Source organism: Lactuca sativa, chromosome 2 (assembly GCF_002870075.4).
Source record: "Lactuca sativa cultivar Salinas chromosome 2, Lsat_Salinas_v11, whole genome shotgun sequence".
NCBI lineage: Eukaryota > Viridiplantae > Streptophyta > Magnoliopsida > Asterales > Asteraceae > Lactuca > Lactuca sativa.
This window is the reverse complement of record NC_056624.2, coordinates 13,376,815-13,394,239: the sequence shown is the minus strand read 5'-3', so window position 1 is coordinate 13,394,239 and position 17,425 is coordinate 13,376,815. Positions and strand designations below refer to the sequence as shown.

Sequence of the window (17,425 nt, the reverse complement as noted above, 5' to 3'; positions counted from 1 at the left end):
GTAGAAGGCACGGAGTCCAGCTCAAGACTCCAAGAAAAAAAGAAGCGCTTCTCGGGAGGCAACCCGAGTTTGGTTTGCAATTTTTTCTTTTCTTTATTTTTAATTAGGAAAGACATCAATTCATCATCTAAAAACCAGTAATAAGTAGAGAATTAACTGTAGGGAACTTTAAATAATGAATGATATGCAAAGAAATTAGTCAATATGATAAATAAAATTTTGCATCTGGCAGTTTCCACGACGTGGGCATAGCCCAGCCACGTCGTGGGTTAAATTAGAATGCGCGATCTTAAGAAAGATTTAAGGTCCACGACGTGGGCATAGCCAGCCACGTCGTGGCCTTTAAAAAACAGGGGGGGGACCAATTGCTTAAAACCCTTTGACCGAGAAACCTCATCCCCCACTTGGAGACTGCCGCACTCACGGGAACATCACAACCCCACAGCTAATTTCTTATTATACTTCCAATTTCTTTGCAAGATCTTGCTAATTAATCCATTTGGTATGTGTTTTATTCATTATTTTGTAATTATTTCTTCCAATTTCAAGTTTTCGTGATTAGGGTTTGAATGATTCACGAAATTGGTTGAATCTAGTGGCTGATTTTAGATTGCATGACATTTAAACGTCCATAGGAACAAACCCCAAGCATTATTTTTGTGGAAATCGCTTGTAAAAAAGACCGATTCAGAAACTGTGTGCGATACGGCCCACGACGTGGCATAGCCTGGCCACGTCGTGACTTCTGGCAGACCAGTTTAATATGTTTTAATGTGTTGGTTGTTTGCTGCTTTGGTTTGCTTTTGTTTGCAGAAATGGGACCACGACGAGCTGTTCAGCAGGAGGAAAACCCGATAGATGTGGCAAGCATACATCCCTTATACCAGTTTCCTCAAAACATTCCCCGACCGTTGCTAACAACCTACGAGAATCGGCTTGGATGGTTATACAATCGGGAGTTTGCAATAGCCCCAATTATCGATTGGGGATGGCTTGGTGGAGTGGGAATGGTAGCGGAGTTGGAACGTTATTGGTCGAAGACTTATGTTGGAGATCAATTTTCGTTCACTTGTCATGGGTGGAGGAATTTATTCGCTATTCAAGAACCCGTGTACCGAGAATTATCGGTAGAGTTTTTCTCTACCGTATGCTTCGAGGAACGCACCCTTGATTTCACCTACAACCGGGCACTTGTGTTTCGTTTGGGTGGTGTATATCGTGAGTGTAGTCTTCGAGAATTTGCTTAGCGTATGGGGCTCTATACGGAAGTGGAGACGCAATCTCCGTTTTTCATTCCGTTTATGCTTGGATGTGTTCGGGATTTTGTTCCGGGTATTATGGATGTGCAGTTTTGGTGGGGCATTTCTAATCATGAGTACAACACTCGTGACTCGAGTGAGTCGCAAATTCGAAATCCTGTTTTCCGATTTTTACACCGCCTTATTACTTTTTCAATAAATCACAAGCATCATGGTGATAAGGTTCCCGATTATATGTTGGCGAGGTTTATGGGGAAGAAAGTGGCCAATTCTAGGCCTGGGAGCCCGATTATTGGGGGGCATTTGGTTACTCGCCTGGCTAGGTCATATCATATTTTGACCCATGACTTTGTGAGGAATCTTACTCGATTCCCGGACACAGACTTGACCATTCAAGTCTTGGGTGTGATGCAAGCGGTGGTGAATATTGGGGGTCGTTTTGTTATACCGCCGATTGATGACGAGCAGGAAGAGGTGCAGCCGGGACAGCAACCACCAACTAGGCCGAGGCGTCGGAATGTGTGGGCTAGAGGAGAAGTCGAGAGAGAGCGTGCTGCTTCGCAGTATGTGCAGGGAGTGCCCGCCGACTCTTTTCAAAGTCGGGTGGGAACATATTTGGATAATATACGGGGGCATGCTATTTACCATACCCAGCTTACTGAGGGTATTTATTCGCATTTGGGTGTGGTCCGACCACCTTCTATGCCACCACAGTATCCATATTTTCCGACATGGGAGGATCTATGGCGTCCGCAAAATGATGGGGCAGGGCCAAGTGGAGCACAAGATCAAGATGATGATTGATTTTATTTTATTTATTTTATTTATTTTTTTGACTTTGGTGTGTGATGTAAAACTTTATTAAGACTATGATGTTACTCTTTGTTTCTTTTGGGTTGATCTAATTTTTCAGATTAGCGTTGGAATTCTAAGGAGCATAGAAGGTTAACTTTCGAGTCGTGTTTGTCTAGTCAAGGAAGCTTAGAGTCGTGAGTCGGGACCCACAATTCAAGATAAGTGTGGGGTATTTTAGGAGAGAGGTTATAGTTGGGAAATATATTTGCATAGAAGCGTCGGAAACCAGTTATCCATTGGTCAAAGCTGCTAGAGTAAATAAAGCAAACAAGTCATTTTCTGCTGATGCTCAGTTTCCACGACATGGAGTCCTTATGCCACGTCGTGGCGCTCTTGCAGTTTGTAGTATTTCAACTTTTTGGTGTTCGCGGTTTCAACCCATATCACGACGTGTCCAGATATATGTCACGACGTGATCCAATTTATCATTGCCACATTTTTCCTCACAAATATCCACTTTGACGAATTGAAGTTTCGAGTCATGTTCGTGGTTTATTTACGTATTCAACCAGTTCTACACCGAGTTTCTATTTTTGGAAGTCCAATTGCACATTTTCCACACTTTTGGAGATGCTCACGCCACTATCCCAGGGGAGTCTGTTCCTTTTTCTCCCTTGTCTTTAATTTTGATTTGTTTTTTTTTTTACATACAATGAGGGCATTGTATGAAATAAGTGTGGGGTAGGGGTAGAAAAAGTAAATTGCTAGAAAATTTTGAAAATTTACATTTTTAATAATTGAATCTAGTAATAATAATTTGAGCTATAATTGCTAATATTATGTGGGATGATCCGATGAAAGTTCAAATGTTTAGTTGAGCCAATATACGTTATAGTGCATTTGTGGCCTCCCTTATTTTAGTGAAATCATGGAACAAAAACACAACCCCGCTTGGTTTGAGGGATGCAATATGTTTAGCAGCCTAAACCTGAAATGTATCCAGGAAAATTATTATCGTTAGCCAATAAAGGTTGAGGTTGAGCGCCTTTGCTTAAGCATGTAGGTTTTGAGTGAAAAAAGTGAGTTACATGTTAAAAAAAAAACAGAGAGAGAATTACAAGAAAATTTGTAAGAAATTTGGAGCAAATAAAGTGAAGATCAAAAGATCAAAATTCTGAAGAAATCCAAAAAGTTGAAGATACCAGAAATCAAATAAATAAAGGTGGTGAATTCAAAGAAATCAAAGATCAAATGTCAAAGAAATGAAGAATTCAAAAAGAGCTCCATAGTGGTATCAATGATTGTAATTCTAGTTTATGTATGCTTAGGTTGCTCAACTAAAAATACCTTGAGGTTGGTAGGTTTTCTGCGGATGGATTCGGAAGGTTGCATAAAATGAGCATTGTTCGGAAAAAGTGGGCGAGTGTTTATGAAGATTGTGAGTATTTAAAGTATGGGGGGTACTTTAGGAGAATTTTAGACACAAATGGATGCGTTGAGGTTTTGGCATAATGGCTGAACTAGAGTCGGATTGTTCTGTGTAGTGTTAGTAATTAAGAATTAAGTTTAAATTTGCTTGAGGGCAAGCAAAGCCTAAGTGTGGGGTATTTTGATATTGCCATATTTATACTTATTTTTAGGCGATATTTAAGTACATTTTTAGTAATAAATTGATAATATGTTTAGAATAATGATACTTATGAGTTTAAATTGTTATTTTCAGTCAATATAAAGGATTTTCGAAGAGAGGGACCAAAGGTGACAAAATGGGGAACATGGGAGGCTTGGAAGACAAGAAAATAATAAATTCACGATAAAAGCTCAATTCACGACGTGGCGATGAAGCCCACGACGTGGCACGGGTGTTCCAGAAGATAAACATCGCGACGCGGAGGATTTCCTTGAAGGATACGGATTGCTTGAAGCCCACGACGTGGTGCATCTGGCCACGACGTGGCGCGGGTTTTTTGAGTATTATATAAGTCCTTCTGATTATTACGAAAAGTGGAGCTTTTGGCAGAAGAAAAAGAGTTCCAGGAGACGTTTCAGAGCGAAAGAAAGGTTCTGGAAGAGGGTTTTCAATACCAAAAGAAGTAAAGGTTTATTTTTAGAACATGTCTTTTATTAGTTTTAGCTGTGTTAGTTTAATTACTATAATGAGCAGCTGAATCTAGCTACTCTTGTTTAGCTAGATGAAGCTTTAAACTTATGAATAGTTATATGATTATGGATTGAGCTTAGTTGGTAAAAATTTGCTTGTGTTTGATTTGTATGACCTAGCATGTTATTGTTTGTTTATCTAATTGCTTATTTGCATGTTCTGTGTAGCTTAGTGACCATTAAACTGCATGAACCTGTTTACCTAATAATTTAGTGAACATTGAATTGTTAGAGCTAGGATTGACCAATCTTAGTTAGTAATTAGAATAAATAAAGTTTAGCTGTGCTAGAGAACGTGAATTGTGATCATAATTGCGTTTACACAACAAATCTTACATAACATATTTACATCTAGAATTAGTTTTGTGTTTAATTATGTGTGAACATACATGGTTTGACATGAATTAGTTAAGTATTGGTAAGATAGAACTAAATTACTAATATAACTAAAAACCAACTTAGTAATCCGTAATTGTTAGCTAGCCATAAGGGAGAAGTGGATTCAAACTAAGCAATAGTGTGTTTTTACTTATTGAATTTGATTTAAGTTCATCTGATCTTGTAAAACCAGATAAAAACCCTTATTAAACTTGTTAAATAAATTAGGTTAATTTAATAGTAAGTAAATTAATTAGAACACCGTTCCCTGTGATCGACGCCCGACTTACCTAAGCTATACTGTAATCTGACTAGGTACACTGCCTATAAGTGCATAGATAGTCTAAGTTTCTTAGGTTATAAATATTAAAATTAGTGGGTACTTTTGTGCACATCAGACCACAAGCACCAAAATCCACCAACAAGGCTTAGATTGCTTCAATAACGACTAGGGTTTCAATGAGAGGTGTTTTGGGAGCATAAGGGACGTTTTGTTCAACATAACATTGTTTAAATAGGGTGTAAACCCTCGGATTAGGGTTATATGTCCATACAACGTCTACTCGTCGAGTCCGGGACCCGACTCATCGAGTCCATCACTTAAATACCGCGTCCCATCCCACTTCTACTCGGCGATTTGGTCCTACAACTCGCCGAGTCCACAGCCAAAAATGCAAAGTACTTATATAAAAATAAAAAGAATTGCGTACCAAGAACCAGGTGCTACAATTATAATAGTATAAGGGTTGAATTTTAACTTTTAAAATTCTAAGGGCTTAACTTGGAATTAAAGTATTCATGGGAAAACTTTACAAATTCCAAAACTTGAGGGCAAGTTTTGAACTATTCAAAAAACTTTTCAATCCCATAACTTATGAGTTTAAAGTGGTTTAATGAAGAACTCTTCAAGTTCCATAACCTGAAGACAAGTTATGGAAGACTTTAAACCACTTAAAGAATGAGACTCTTCCTTATTCATAACTTATGGAAATTTTTATGAGTTTTAAAAAACTTAAATGTGACTTTTCATATAACTTGAGGACAAGTTACAAAAACACATTTTATGAACAACTCTTAGATTAATTTGGATTGAAAACACATTATCTCACAACTTTTCTATTAATCTAAGCTAACTCATAAGAACAAGATATTTCAAATCAAACATTTTCATGAAATTAGCCTAACCATTAAACTAATACATAACATGAATCTATTGACAATTATCTTTGAAATTGGATTAGCATGAACATTACCACATCAAAAACAGGTTTATCAATTTAAAAACAGCTTAGGGTAATGTTCCTAGTCCAATTCCAACCAAAAACCTCGAAGATATGTTGTCTGGGGGTCCAACTCGTCGAGTGCATGAACCAACTCGACGAGTTGGGTGAATTTACTCATGGACTCGTCGAGTCTGCTGTCCAGACAACAAAAAATCGATTTTTCAGCAAGTTTCAGCAAGTATAACATGAAAACAAGCCTAGGATCTGATACTACTGATGAGTTTTGAGCATTCTAACACTCCTAAGATGTATATCCAACCCTAAATACCTTGGATCTATGTTTTCTTTATTATACATGCAAATATCAACTTTCTAAGGTATTATCCTAACTAGCATATTATGAAGTACAAGTAATATAAAATCTAGTAGAATAACATACCTCTTTGTTGTAGCTTGATTCCATGGAGCTTAAGAGCCTAGTGCCCCAAGCGTGACACCTCAAATGGTTCACACAACATCACCAACATTTGGAATAACTTGAGAGAAAAGGTTCTCATGCTCAAATCAGCTAGCCCTCATACATGTATATCACTTGTGCCAATTTTGTGAACCAAGGACTCCTTTATATACTATGGAGGATTAGGGTTACATCCATGTAAACCCTAATACCCATGACCTTTCATTTACATAGGATCCATGGGTTAAAAGCTCCATGGACTATCCATGGATTTCCATACACTCTTAGCCCATCCTAAATAAACCTTGGCCCATTCCATATAATTCTTGATCAATACTAATTAAATAATATGATTTCATATTAATATATATTAGAACTTATAATATATTAATATAAATCATAGATAACCTTTTCTCACAAAAGTCTACCCAAATGTTCCGATGCCATGCAACCCAAATGGACTATGCCAATTGGGTCCAGTACATACCAATTATAGTTATGGACCTAGACACTAATCCAACAGGTATTCGTGACCCATCTCCTCCTTCATACGTTCGACATGACCTTGCTTCTCAGCTATCTTTTCACAACAATCACAGAAGATTGTGTGCAAATCATTCAATTTAAGCTTGTCTGTTGAGCTTATCGAGTTTTTGGAGTTTATGGTATCTGGTGATGGTGGTGGGGCAGGATCCATGGAAGACAGTAAAGGGAAAATGGAGTATTATCGAATGGTTGTCGGCTAGTGTTTGGCCGGAAATGGTAACAAAAATTTAGTGTTTTGTCCATCAGACCCTTCAATTATATATTAAGGACCACTAAACCCTTAGGGCCCAAGCAAGCCAACTCGTTTGTGAGTCGGTGACGTGTAATCCGAGTTGGGTGAGTTGACTTGCTAACTGAGTTGGGTAATGACTAAGCAAGGAAACCGGTCAAAATCTCTAATTTATCGGTAAAATGTGAGCTCATGCCCTTATAAAACCAAAAAAATAACATAAGAGACCTTTTAAACCAAAACATGTAAGTTCGTGGAGCTACAATGATATTCTCCATTTTGTTTAGCCACTAGAAGACATGAGATTAATTCAGATTTGTTTTTAAACCTTTCTCACGATATTGCTACTGCATGAGCATGTTAGTGACATGAAAAGTAGATAAATTTTTCTCTATCATGGTTTTCCATAGTGAAAATACTAATCAAAATAAAGATTTGTATGTTAAGTAATTATTAGTTAAGAAATTCCATAAAATAAGTTGTAAGCATTGTACATGTAAACTTATAAAAAAAATACATACCTGAAAATGACAAGAGTAATAAAGAGTTAGAGCTCTATGATATAAAATATGATCAAATAATAAGATAAATTACAGAGTAAATAAAAACATGAGAGTGAAAAGAACTTTTATTCCAATATTTATGATGAAATCATCAAACTTTACAATACATAATATTCATTATTTATACTAGACAAAGAAGATGAAAGATTGAAAGGTGATGTATGTTATAAATGTTCATTATAATGGTGTATAATTACATTTATAAAACTCATAATAATATTTGCTATAATGCTCACTAATTATAAAGAATAATGATAAAATATAAATAATTCAATAGTTATTCATTAAATAATAATTCAGGTAAGTTTGACATAATTTTGTGTATAATCAAAATTTAAAATATAAAAACACAAAAAAGGTAAAAGTATTTTAGCCAATAAAAAATAGACGGTTTACTCCACACCTAATCCGTACCTCCATTACCAAAACTCCTCTCATTTCCATACCTGGGGTTTATAGTATCGTCAATGGAGTTGTAGACAAATCCTAATTACTAGGGTTTTTATCTAGGAAAGCTTTTCAAATTCATACCAAAATCGTTGCTCAAGGACACTGCAAATGTCGTTTTTGACATTGAAAACTCCATTTATATCTTCACATTCTTCTTCATCATCTTCTGTTCTCGCATCATGTCAAAGTAATCAGCTCCTGCGATTGTGTTCTTCTTCGTCACTTTACGTTGCTAGAAAGCGGACGTTTAGTCGAGGGAAGTTAAGATGGAGAGCCGAATCTCAACAACAGGATTCTTCGCAAAACAGCAACAGTAGTGATTCAAAACAACCCAACGGTTCCGTGGTAAAAACAATAGAATTTTCCTTTAGTTTCGGAAATAGTTTTCGTGTTAGCTGGTAGCAAGTAGCAATCAGTTACTGCATACTACTTTTACTCGAATTGTATATAATTTTGATTTTCGAGGTCAAACTTATTGTTATGAAGTCCAAAATCTGGTATGCATTTCTTACATATACGATTGTGCAGAGCAGCAGAACAAATTTTCTGTAATTTCTTACAGATATGAGATCAGATTGCTGTGTAAGATTCAAAAAGTCCATATAAGTTTGGAAAAGAAATATTGTTGTAAAAGAGAGAAAGTTCTCGATTGGGAAGAAATCAATTCTAATTTAAGAGTCACATGTACACATTGAATAATTGTTACTTTGTGGAAATTATAATTCGTGAGCAAAACAAATGGGAAGAAAAGCATGTGAAGATACTTTCTAAGCTAATGAAAACTGAAATGTTATAAATGCTTGAAAAATCTGGTGCCCTTTATGATTTCTCCTTATGCTTTTCAGTAAGTAAAATGTAGGTGGGGTGGAAGATGTTATGAGATGTTTGCTTTAATGGTAAGACATGGGCTTTTGGGGCATATCATCTTGCTTTATTTCTTGTAATATTGCAAAGTTACCATTATGAGAAATAAAGGCTGATGCCACAAACTTTTATGATGTCTGACTCTGAGCTATGATGACCTGTTTGACTTACTTACCCTAAATCCCAAATAGTTAAGTCATCTACTCAGATCCATTGTTGACTTAGGTATCATTTTTTCTTGACCTAACAGACTTATTGGAGATAGAACTTAATCCAATAAGCTATATATGAGCTTCTTCTGCTTTGTTTATAGTTCATTGTTTTTGTGGTGCTTCTTTCTCTTCCATTTTGATTTCCATTTCTGAACAGAACATCATGATTCATGGCCTAGCAGAACCTTGATTATATTTCATTTTAACTTCTAAGAGAATTTTGCTTTTGAATAAATGTTCTTTATGCTGATATTGATCATGAACTTGTATTTTCTTGACTATTTATTGAATCTACAGACAAGCAGGAGGGATATTCTATTGGAGTATGTGAAAAATGTTCAGCCCGAATTTATGGAGTTGTTTGTTAAAAGAGCTCCACAGCAGGTAATCTGTTTTCCCTGTATTGTATTGCCTGTGTTTTATAAAGGGATAAATGCAAGAGATATCAACATACTTTCATTTATATGTGTAAATTGCTTTGATTGGATGAGATTGCTATAATTGAGTTGATTTTCATGATAAGAAAAAACGAAAGCAAGATGCTATAATAAGAAAATTAATGAAAATACATTGTAATTTTCTTGCATTTAACCCTTGTGTATAGTATATACAAGGCATCTTTGTTAATCTTATTTGTGTTAGGTTGTAGATGCCATGCGCCAAACTGTAACAAACATGATCGGGACACTGCCCCCTCAGTTTTTTGCTGTAACTGTTACAACTGTAAGTATAAAAAGTTCATACATTTAGGTAATGGTGAAATCTTTCTCTTCTTATTTATTAAAATCATGAAGTCTTTTATACCCTGTTCCCTTTTTTTTCTTCACTAAATTCTATCTCAAAAGCTAGGGTTACGATTCTTGTAATTCATTCTTTTTCTAGCCCAATCTTTCAATTTTTTTCTATCAATTGAATTTCAGTATCAGTGTACAAGTACAACATCTTTTTGCATCAAGTTAAATAAGAAACACCTTTTACATCAAGTAAATAAGAAACATCTTTTTCTTTTTGCATCAAGTAAATAAGAAATATCCTTTTTTTTGCATCAACTAAATAAGAAACACCTTTTTACATCAAGTAAATAGGAAACTTTTTTTTTTTTTTTTTTTTTTTTTGCATCAAGTAAATAAGAAACACCTTTTACATCAAGTAAATAAGAAACACCTTTTACATCAAGTTAAATAAGAAACACCTTTTACATCAAGTAAATAAGAAACATCTTTTTTCATCAAGTAAATAATAAACATCTTTTTTTTTTAATAAAGTAAATAATAAACACCTTTTTGCATCAAGTAAAAAGGAACATCTTTTTGCAGCATTAAAAAGAAACATCTTTTTATATTCAAGTAAAAAGAAACATCTTTTTATATTCAAGTAAAAAGAAACATCTTTTTGCAGCATTAAAAAGAAACATCTTTTTACATTCAAGTAAAAAGAAACATCTTTTTTACATTAAGTAAAAAATAAAAAGCAAGACCTTACACTGTGTTGTATTGTATTGTATTGTTAATAGGTTGCTGAGAATCTAGCACAGCTCATGTACAGTGTATTGATGACTGGATATATGTTCAGAAATGCACAATATCGCCTTGAATTACAACAAAGTTTGGAGCAAGTTGCACTCCCTGATACATCATCACAAGAGAGAAAGGTACCTTTTTTTTTATTTTTTTAAAAAAATATTAATTTCATGATCTCAATCGTTGCCATTCTTTTCTCTCTTTACCAGTTAATTGTTTTTTATATCTTTTGGGCCAATAGAAACATGATCTCTTAGAATAGAACTAAACATAGTAATGAGTAATGACATTCTTTTTTATTGTTGCATTGATTTTACAATTTTACAAATTTTACAGGATGCAGCAGATTTTGCACCAGGGACACAGAAGAAGGTTAGTGGGGAAGTTATCAGGTGGAATAATGTTTCAGGTCCTGAGAAAATAGATGCAATCAAATACATTGAGTTACTTGAAGCTGAAGTTGAGGAACTCAATCGTCAAGTAGAAAGAATATCTGCAAATGGATCCAATGAATTGTTGGATTATCTCAAGTCTCTTGAGCCCCAAAATCTTAAGGTTAGCAACTTAAAATACATTCAATAACAAACAATCTACTTTCATATATTTCTTTCCATTACAACATAGTACATTCAGTTTTTTTTTTCTTATTAAGGCATTGTACTTCCAGTTTTTATGCTTTGTATTTAGATGACATTGCTATAATTGGTTATGTTTTTTAAAGCACAATGTTGTAATAGGAAAAAATGAAAGTAGGGTGTTTTAATAAACAAATAAATCAAAGTACATTGCTATTTCTTGCATTTGTCAATTGGTTAATAAAGTGCTAATCCCATTTCCATTTCCACCAAGCTTAATGGCTTCAGATTAATTAATCAAAAACAATGAATGATTAAAGAATGTGATTCTTTATAGGTTCTTGGCTTACATTCAACCCTAAATCTAATTATTCTTAAGTTTTCTCTCTCAACTTGCTATTCCTACATATAATATAACTCCTTTTTTTTCATTGAGTACACAAGTCTTGATAAAATGTTGTGTGTATAAATGATAAACAAGGAGAATTTCGTAAACAACTAGGACTTAAATAATGGGTGAAAATCCTCTCTCTCTCTATTAAGTCATTGTTTGTGCATTAAGTCAAAAGAAAACATTCAATCTGTAGGCTATAGCTTACTAGATTAAGTTGTGTTTGATACTATTAATTAATGTGTCTAATATTAATATAAGTAAATGATATAATGCAGGATTTGACAAGTAGTGCTGGGGAGGATGTTGTGGTTGCCATGAACACATTTATAAAACGTCTGTTGGCTGTTTCTGATCCTACTCAAATGAAGGTATATAATTTGCTTGAGTATTAGTTATATATATATATATATATATATATATATATATATATATATATATATATATATATATATATATATATATATATATTCCCATGAATTGAAGTGAAGTGATGTATTGGTTCCATGCATAGTTAAAAACCATTCTTTACCGATAAATAACAAATAATCTACATTGCCCATATTTTTAGTAAAATGTAAGTATGTTGCTATAATGTTAGTATGAGTAAAAAAAAAAAAAAGTAAAAAGTAACGTCCTTTATAAATTGGCAGACTAGCGTGACAGAAACGAGTGCTCCGGAACTTGCGAAGCTGCTTTATTGGTTAATGGTGGTGGGATACAGCATACGTAACATTGAAGTTCGTTTTGATATGGAACGAGTTCTTGGAAGTCCACCTAAGCGTCAAGAACTACCTCCGGCTGAAAACATCTAATAATAATAATAATAATAACTCCTTTTTTACTTATTCAACCCACCCAAGATTTTTCGCATTTTATAAAAAAACCGAAAATGGTCGGTGGGTAACGAAGGAACTGACTTAAGTTTTGTTGTTGGAGTATTGTAACTTTTTAGGGTATTTATTATTATTGTTATATTAGGAGATAACATTTCATTCTTAAGGTTGCATGATTGTATCCCGTAGCTATATATGCCTATGCCGATTCAAAGCTCCTTTATATTTTCTTTTGCATCATTCTCTCACCTCGCCAATGTTATTTTGGTGGTTTTGGTTGTTAGCTCAACCAGGCAAATCAGATTCAACACATCGTATTTGCACCTTTTTTTTAATTGAAGGAAATGGGTGATCTCAAGTTACAAGGGAAGGGAAGGAAACCAACATTTTTACATTTATGCCCTTCTTTGGAAGGAAAGGAGACTTGTTGTAGGGTCAAACATGTAATTTCTACACATTTCTTTCACCTCTCCCAAAATTGGGCGGATGGTTTTGTACTTTATTTTTCCTTCCCTTCCCTTTCGTTCCTTAAAAAAACTCAACAACACGTTCACTAAGATTTCCCTAGTTTCCCCTTCCCCAATTGTGTTTGACATAATGATGTCGTGTAATTTTTTGTTCACTGAAAAAAAGTCGAAAAAGGAGACATAGGGATTGCTCTCAATTGCTAGTTTGTTCAAACAAAGCATTTTTCATTCTCTATCATTGAAAATAAACTTAAAATGTTTGTTGTGTTATATCGTCTAGTGTAACAAACAAAGCCTTATGATTATGGTCTTGTAACTTTAAAAGATGGTTGTTTGCTTTATGTTCCGCCACTTATTGCCATGGTTTGACATAAATTTTGGGTTAAATGCAAAAAGTAACAATGTACTTTCATTAATTTGATTATTAATTTATTATAACATCTTGTTTTTATTTCTTCCTATTACAACATTGTATTTTTAAAAATCTATCTAACTATAAATAAATAAATCTTATGGTAAATAAACAAATCTTATAGTGTTCTAGACTTCTAGTAAGAAATAAGCTGAAAGTACAATGTCTTAATTAAAAAAAAATAATGATAAATATAATGTTGAAATAGAAAGAAATAAAAGTACGATGTTGTAATACAAAAATAAATGTAACTATGTTGCCATTTCTTGGGATTAAGTTGGAGAATGTGACAAATGGAATTGAGTTGTAGTGGATATTTGTGGTGAAATAAACGTTGTGTTTGAATTGTAAGTGAGTTTGTAGTGTAATAAACGTTGGAAAATAAGTTTTTCTTAAGGATTAAGATATTATTATGCATATAAAGAATCCTTAAAACCAGGTCTCCATTTAATTCATGAAGCACATTAAAAAGCGAACTAATTAGTTGGAAAGTACGAGGAAAGCAAGGAGGGGTAAGCATATATAGAAGCAAGTCAACATTTTAAATGTCGATATATATAAAGTTATTGGAATAGCATAGGAGAAAGGTGAGTTTTATATTTGTTTTGTGAAACCGAGATGCATGCAAATTATAATTTATAAATACATGTTTATAGAATTGTATAAAATAACCAACTTTATGTTCTCTTTTTGCACAAATGAAAGCAAATTTTGTAATAATATCAATTGCCATTGCAAAATGGTTCTTCATCATAAAAAATCTTATGGTAAAAAAAGTATATATATATATATATATATATATATATATATATATATATATATATATATATATATATATATATATATATATATATATATATATAATGAAATACATGATTTTTAACGAATCTCTTTTCTTGTTTTGTGGTGATGACATGTTTCTGTATGAAGTGATATCAATGGGGTTCCTAACAAAATATGTGGTTAATGAAATTAAAAGTAAAAAGAGTGTCATATTGTTAAAAAGAAAACTCCTCCAAATTTGGTATTTTTGTGATTTCTACATATTTTATCAAGGCTTAACCAAAAATTCCACTTAATGAACATCCTCAAAGATATCATTTTATATAATAATTAAGTTGAATTTGAATTTTAATACATAAACCATAAAAGTAAGAAAAGAAAATAAGGTTTGATTACTAAGTGGGCCAATCACATCAGAAAAATAGAATTTGTCCTCCACCGTTGATTGGGAAGTATTGTCTTCCATTCATCCATTGATTCTTGTATATTAAGTCTTTGCGATTTTTCCTATATTCTTCTCTTCGTATCATAGTTTAGGATATCTAGAAGTTAGGTAATTGATTGGTCAAGCTAGTTATGTTAAATCAAATGTAATTTTTGTAAAAGTTTGATCGAAGTGGGACCTTTTTAATGTATCGAAGATTTAATGACTTATTTATGCAACCTACTTGCACATCTTTTACCAAAAATATGCAATGAATTGGATTTCATTTTATTTTATTTTTTATAAATTTATGCTTTCATGTTTCAGTTTGTTACTAAATAAGTCATTAAGTCACACCCTTTGCATAAATAAGTCATTAAGAGTAGGGGTGTTCGTTTGGATGGATCGGTTTGATCCGATCCAATCAAGTGAATCCAAATGGATTTCGGTTTTCAAAACATGTATCCGAATAGTCCAAACTAAATTCCAATCCGATCCAATTACAATTCGGTTGGATCGGTTTTTATAATTTGGTTTTCAAAAACCGAAACATTTTAAAACAACATATAGTTATAATATTATCCAATTTTACACAAGAAGTGAAAAAATTATTTAGTTGTGATTTGAAAATTATAAACAACTACTAAGCAGATATATTATAGTTAAATATTTTATAGATAGAAAACTTTTGAAAGATAATACATATTTGATGTTTTTTTTTATCGGGTGAAATGCTTTGATCCTATTTGAAAAAAATAAATTACAAAATTAATAGATATAGATATATATTATAAATAAAAAAATAATAAATGTTTATTCGGTTTTTTTGGACTATTCGGTTCTAATTTTATAAATCAAAACCAATCCGAAATCCAAAATAATAATTCGGTTTTCTTGAAAACCAATCCAAAAATCCGTATATCCGAACCAAATAGTCTAATCCAAATTGGATAATTCGGTTTTATCCGTGAACCAACCTAATTAAGAGGCGACTTTATTATCATTTTCTGTGGGCTGATCGCTGATAATTTGAATAGTGATATCCCTCGTTTCAATCACATGACGTCATCTTCTAGATTCATCGAAATATTTTGATGGCCATATTCATGCTTCTTTCATCTAGTGTACGGAATTTAAAATTCAAGACTGAAGAGACCAATCAACTTGCACTTAATTACTTAGAATTCACGTAAATGATGGGTCAATAGAAAATCTCTGTTAATTTCCACATACTATAACATGAACTTATACTTTAAGAAAAGAAGAATAGAATCTCTCTTTATTCCTTGATCACTTTTATCTTCATTTTTTCAAGCAGCTTACAACAATTGCAATGGCGAATTCATCTTTTGATCAATCCGCTGCTAACAATAAGCTCTCATACGATGTGTTCATAAGTTTTGGAGACGACAATATCATAAAAAACTTCGTGAATCATCTCTTCAGTGACTTCAAACGCAAAGGGATTCATGCTTTTAATGAAGACAATCATCTTCTTAAAGGAGAAGACAGATCTCCACAAATCTACACAGCCATCGAACAATCAAGGTTTCTTTTAGTCATATTCTCCAAAAGCTTCACTTCTTCACCATCTTGTTTAAATGAACTTGTAAAAATCCTCGAATGCAAGAACAAGAACCCCGAAAAACATAAAATCCGAATCATTTCCCACAATTTCAAGCTTAATGGAATTGAACCAGAGGTGTTTGAATGGAAAGAAGCTCTGACCATGGCTGCAAAGTTACCCGGATGGGATCTTGAAGATCTGGTCAACGGGTATGAGTCAAAGTTTATCGAAATGATCTCGAATCATATCTTCAATGAACTAAACAACGGACCATTACATGTTGGTGAGAATCTCATTGGATTACATTCCCGTGTAGACCGAATGAATTTGTTGGAATTTACCGAGTCAAATGACGTTCATATGATTGGAATCTATGGTTCCGAGGGAATCGGAAAGACTTCAATTGCGAAATCCATTTACAACCGATTGTATCTCCATTTCGAGAGTTCAAGCTTTTGTGAAGATGTGGACAAGTTTGTGAAACAAAACGGGATGATTCCGCTTCAAAGGCAAGTAATTGAGGATATTACTAAAGAAGAAATGAAAATAAGGAGTGTTGGTGAGGGAAGTAGTGTGATGAAACGGGTCATGGGTTCTAAACGGGTCTTGTTGGTTCTTGATGGTGTGGATCATTTGGACCCGTTGGAATGTTTAGCGGGTTCTCGGTGTTGGTTTGGGGCGGGTAGTTTGATTGTGGTAACGGGTAAAGATCGACAGTTGTTGGTTGCTCATGGAGTTGAAAAGATTTATGATGTTGAGGTTTTGGATTATGATGAAGGTATGGAACTTTTTTGTTTGTATGCATTTAAGCAAAAGGATCCTAAAGAGGAGTTTAAATGGCTTTGTGAACGAGTGGTTCGATATGTGAAGGGTCACCCGTTGGCTCTTAAAGTTTTGGGTTGTTTTCTTTTTGGGAAGACGGTTCGTGAATGGGAAAATGAATTAGATCAGTTTCGAATGTATCCGATTTATGACATTCAAGTGTTGATATCACGGTTTTCTTCAAAAAAGAAATGAAAAGATTGCATTACTCGTGTTTGGTATTTTCTGTCTTCACAAGGTTGAGGTTTTTTCTTTTGTTAGATAAAAGTAAATTGGTTATTTACTCTCGTACTTAAATTTTCTTCACCAATAATAACAACATACTTACTGACATGTTCAATGTGTTGTATTTTGTTACATATTGATATTGCTATTATAGTAAAAGAAATCCTACATGTTAGGAATGGCACATACGTTGCAATTATAGGTCACATGCTACGATGCAAGTATATATGTTGCTATTATGGTAAAGAAATGTGAATACATTGCTCT

General features: G+C 33.5%; 2 protein-coding genes across 2 annotated transcripts; both read left to right on the top strand.

Annotated features, from left to right (window-relative positions):
• Window positions 1-8,010: 8,010 nt before the first annotated feature.
• LOC111902811 (uncharacterized) lies at window positions 8,011-12,683 on the top strand. Its single transcript, XM_023898636.3, has 7 exons — window positions 8,011-8,405; window positions 9,434-9,520; window positions 9,779-9,859; window positions 10,650-10,787; window positions 10,993-11,211; window positions 11,901-11,993; window positions 12,276-12,683. Exons 1-7 carry the CDS (start codon window positions 8,169-8,171, stop codon window positions 12,435-12,437), a joined length of 1,017 nt encoding a protein of 338 aa, XP_023754404.1. The 5' UTR covers window positions 8,011-8,168; the 3' UTR covers window positions 12,438-12,683.
• A 3,194-nt stretch (window positions 12,684-15,877) lies between these two features.
• LOC111902953 (disease resistance protein RUN1) lies at window positions 15,878-17,128 on the top strand. Its single transcript, XM_023898754.1, has one exon. It carries the CDS (start codon window positions 15,878-15,880, stop codon window positions 17,126-17,128), a length of 1,251 nt encoding a protein of 416 aa, XP_023754522.1.
• Window positions 17,129-17,425: the final 297 nt, after the last annotated feature.

Bases quoted from the DNA above. Each gene is read 5' to 3' on its own strand.
- LOC111902811 (XM_023898636.3), top strand. From the start codon at position 8,169: ATGTCGTTTTTGACATTGAAAACTCCATTTATATCTTCACATTCTTCT. The intron at 9,521-9,778 runs GTAATCTGTTTT...TATTTGTGTTAG, and splicing joins TTAAAAGAGCTCCACAGCAG to GTTGTAGATGCCATGCGCCA. The intron at 11,994-12,275 runs GTATATAATTTG...ATAAATTGGCAG, and splicing joins CTGATCCTACTCAAATGAAG to ACTAGCGTGACAGAAACGAG.
- LOC111902953 (XM_023898754.1), top strand. From the start codon at position 15,878: ATGGCGAATTCATCTTTTGATCAATCCGCTGCTAACAATAAGCTCTCA.